This window comes from Condylura cristata, unplaced genomic scaffold (genome assembly GCF_000260355.1).
Source record: "Condylura cristata isolate star-nosed mole 26May11 unplaced genomic scaffold, ConCri1.0 scaffold00088, whole genome shotgun sequence".
Taxonomy (NCBI): Eukaryota; Metazoa; Chordata; class Mammalia; order Eulipotyphla; family Talpidae; genus Condylura; species Condylura cristata.
This window is the reverse complement of record NW_004567189.1, coordinates 123818-125497: the sequence shown is the minus strand read 5'-3', so window position 1 is coordinate 125497 and position 1680 is coordinate 123818. Positions and strand designations below refer to the sequence as shown.

At 69.7% G+C, this 1680-nt stretch overlaps 1 protein-coding gene across 1 annotated transcript in view; it reads left to right on the top strand.

Moving 5' to 3' along the window:
- The first annotated feature begins 138 nt into the window (after positions 1 to 138).
- Positions 139 to 1680, top strand: part of PCGF3 (polycomb group ring finger 3) — a 6863-nt gene continuing 5321 nt past the window's right edge. Inside the window, exons 1-3 of the mRNA XM_012734891.1 lie at positions 139 to 259; positions 1060 to 1156; positions 1550 to 1605. Of these exons, the coding sequence (XP_012590345.1) occupies positions 151 to 259; positions 1060 to 1156; positions 1550 to 1605 (262 nt within the window). The 5' untranslated portion in view covers positions 139 to 150. The remainder of the gene's footprint in view (positions 260 to 1059; positions 1157 to 1549; positions 1606 to 1680) is intronic.

The following is a 1680-nucleotide window of genomic DNA, read 5'->3' as shown; positions in this document are numbered from 1 at the left end:
CGGGCCTGGGCAGCCCCGGCAGAGCCCCGCCCCACGCCCCTGACCGTGCCAGCTGCCCGTGCTGTGCGGCGCAGGGGAGCGCGGGCGCTGCGGGTCGCTCGGGGCGCGGTGGGCCTTCATCCCCAGCTTCCCCTCTTGCAGAAGCCAAAGATGTTGACCAGGAAGATTAAACTCTGGGACATAAACGCCCACATCACCTGCCGCCTGTGCAGCGGCTACCTCATCGACGCGACCACGGTGACCGAGTGTCTGCACACCTGTGCGTGCGAGGGCGGGGCCGGGCGGGGGCGGGGCGCGTCGGGCGGGGGCGCGCCTGGACACCCGCCCGGCGTGCTCCGGAACGTGTCCGTGACCGCTTCTGGCGGTGCGCTCCTGCATCCTGGAGTTTTTCCCCCAAAAACACTTGAGCAGGAAGCAGATGTAGGAACTGGCCAGAGATGCCAAGAACAGCCGAAAGCCGGTCAAGGAAAAGGAGCAGGGTGGTTTCAGCAGAGATGAGGGAGCATGGGAGGGAGCTGGGGTGGGGAGCCCTGGCGGGAGCCCCGCAGCCACAGCCTGCTGCTCTCGGCGGGGGTGCCGCCCCCGTGACCGGGTTCGGGTCAGCGACTGCCCGGTCGCTGGGGCCGGGCCGGGCCCTTGGTGTGTCTGCTGTGCACGTGCTTCCGACTCGCGTCTCTTGGTTTTTCCCTATAAAGATTTTGTGTATGCCTACAAGATGCGGGGTGCAGGCCAGAGGTGGGGGCGAGAGGACCCCCAGAGCCAGAGCGGGCAGTCGGCTGAGCCCACTGCTGAGGGGGCAGCGGGGCACACTGCCCCGTGTCTCCCTGCGGGGATGGACTGGTAGCGCGGAGACTCGGCCCGGGAGGCCCTCGTGGCTTCCAGTTTAGAGAACAAAGCTCTGGCCAGTTGGGTCGGCCTCGCTGAGGGCAGCGGCGTGTCCGGCCTCGGCACGGCCCGGGCCGTCTTTCGGGTCGCTGTCCCTCTGGCTCTGGGGGGCCGAGCAAGCCTTGCTCTTCTGGGCAGCGGGCCCCGCCCAGCCCGTGTCTGCCTCTCCCGCAGTCTGCCGCAGCTGCCTGGTCAAGTACCTGGAGGAGAACAACACCTGCCCCACCTGCAGGATTGTCATCCACCAGAGCCACCCCCTGCAGTACATCGGGTGAGCCCGCCCCCCCGGCTGTGGCCCAGCCCTTGCGGCCCCGGCGTCTCAGCGGGTGGCCGTGAGGGACCCAACCCCAGCGGTGACTAACCCCGAAAGTAAAGCGTCTCAAACACTTGTCGCGCGTCGTCTGGACAGCGACACCCGCGCGGGCGGCCTCTGAGCCCAGGCTGGGGGCCTGCCGGGGGCCTTGGCCCCGTCCCCAGCCCCAGGGAGGGGCCTGGCCACAGCGCCTCGCCCTGCCCCACCGGAGAAGAGGGCGCAGCAGGGCTCCCGGGCAGCAGCCCTCGCGCCACAGGCACGGGCCAGCCTCGGCCCCCCCGAGGGCAGAGAGCTCTGTCCAGTGGGGGCGCTTGGCCCAGCGGCCTCTCCTGACCCCTGTCCTCCCCGCAGCCATGACAGGACCATGCAGGACATTGTTTACAAGCTGGTTCCAGGCCTCCAGGAAGGTGAGTGTCTCCCGTGGCCTGGGCCACGTGCGCTCCGCATCCGCGATGGGGGAGGCCGGCGGTGGGGCCGCCGAC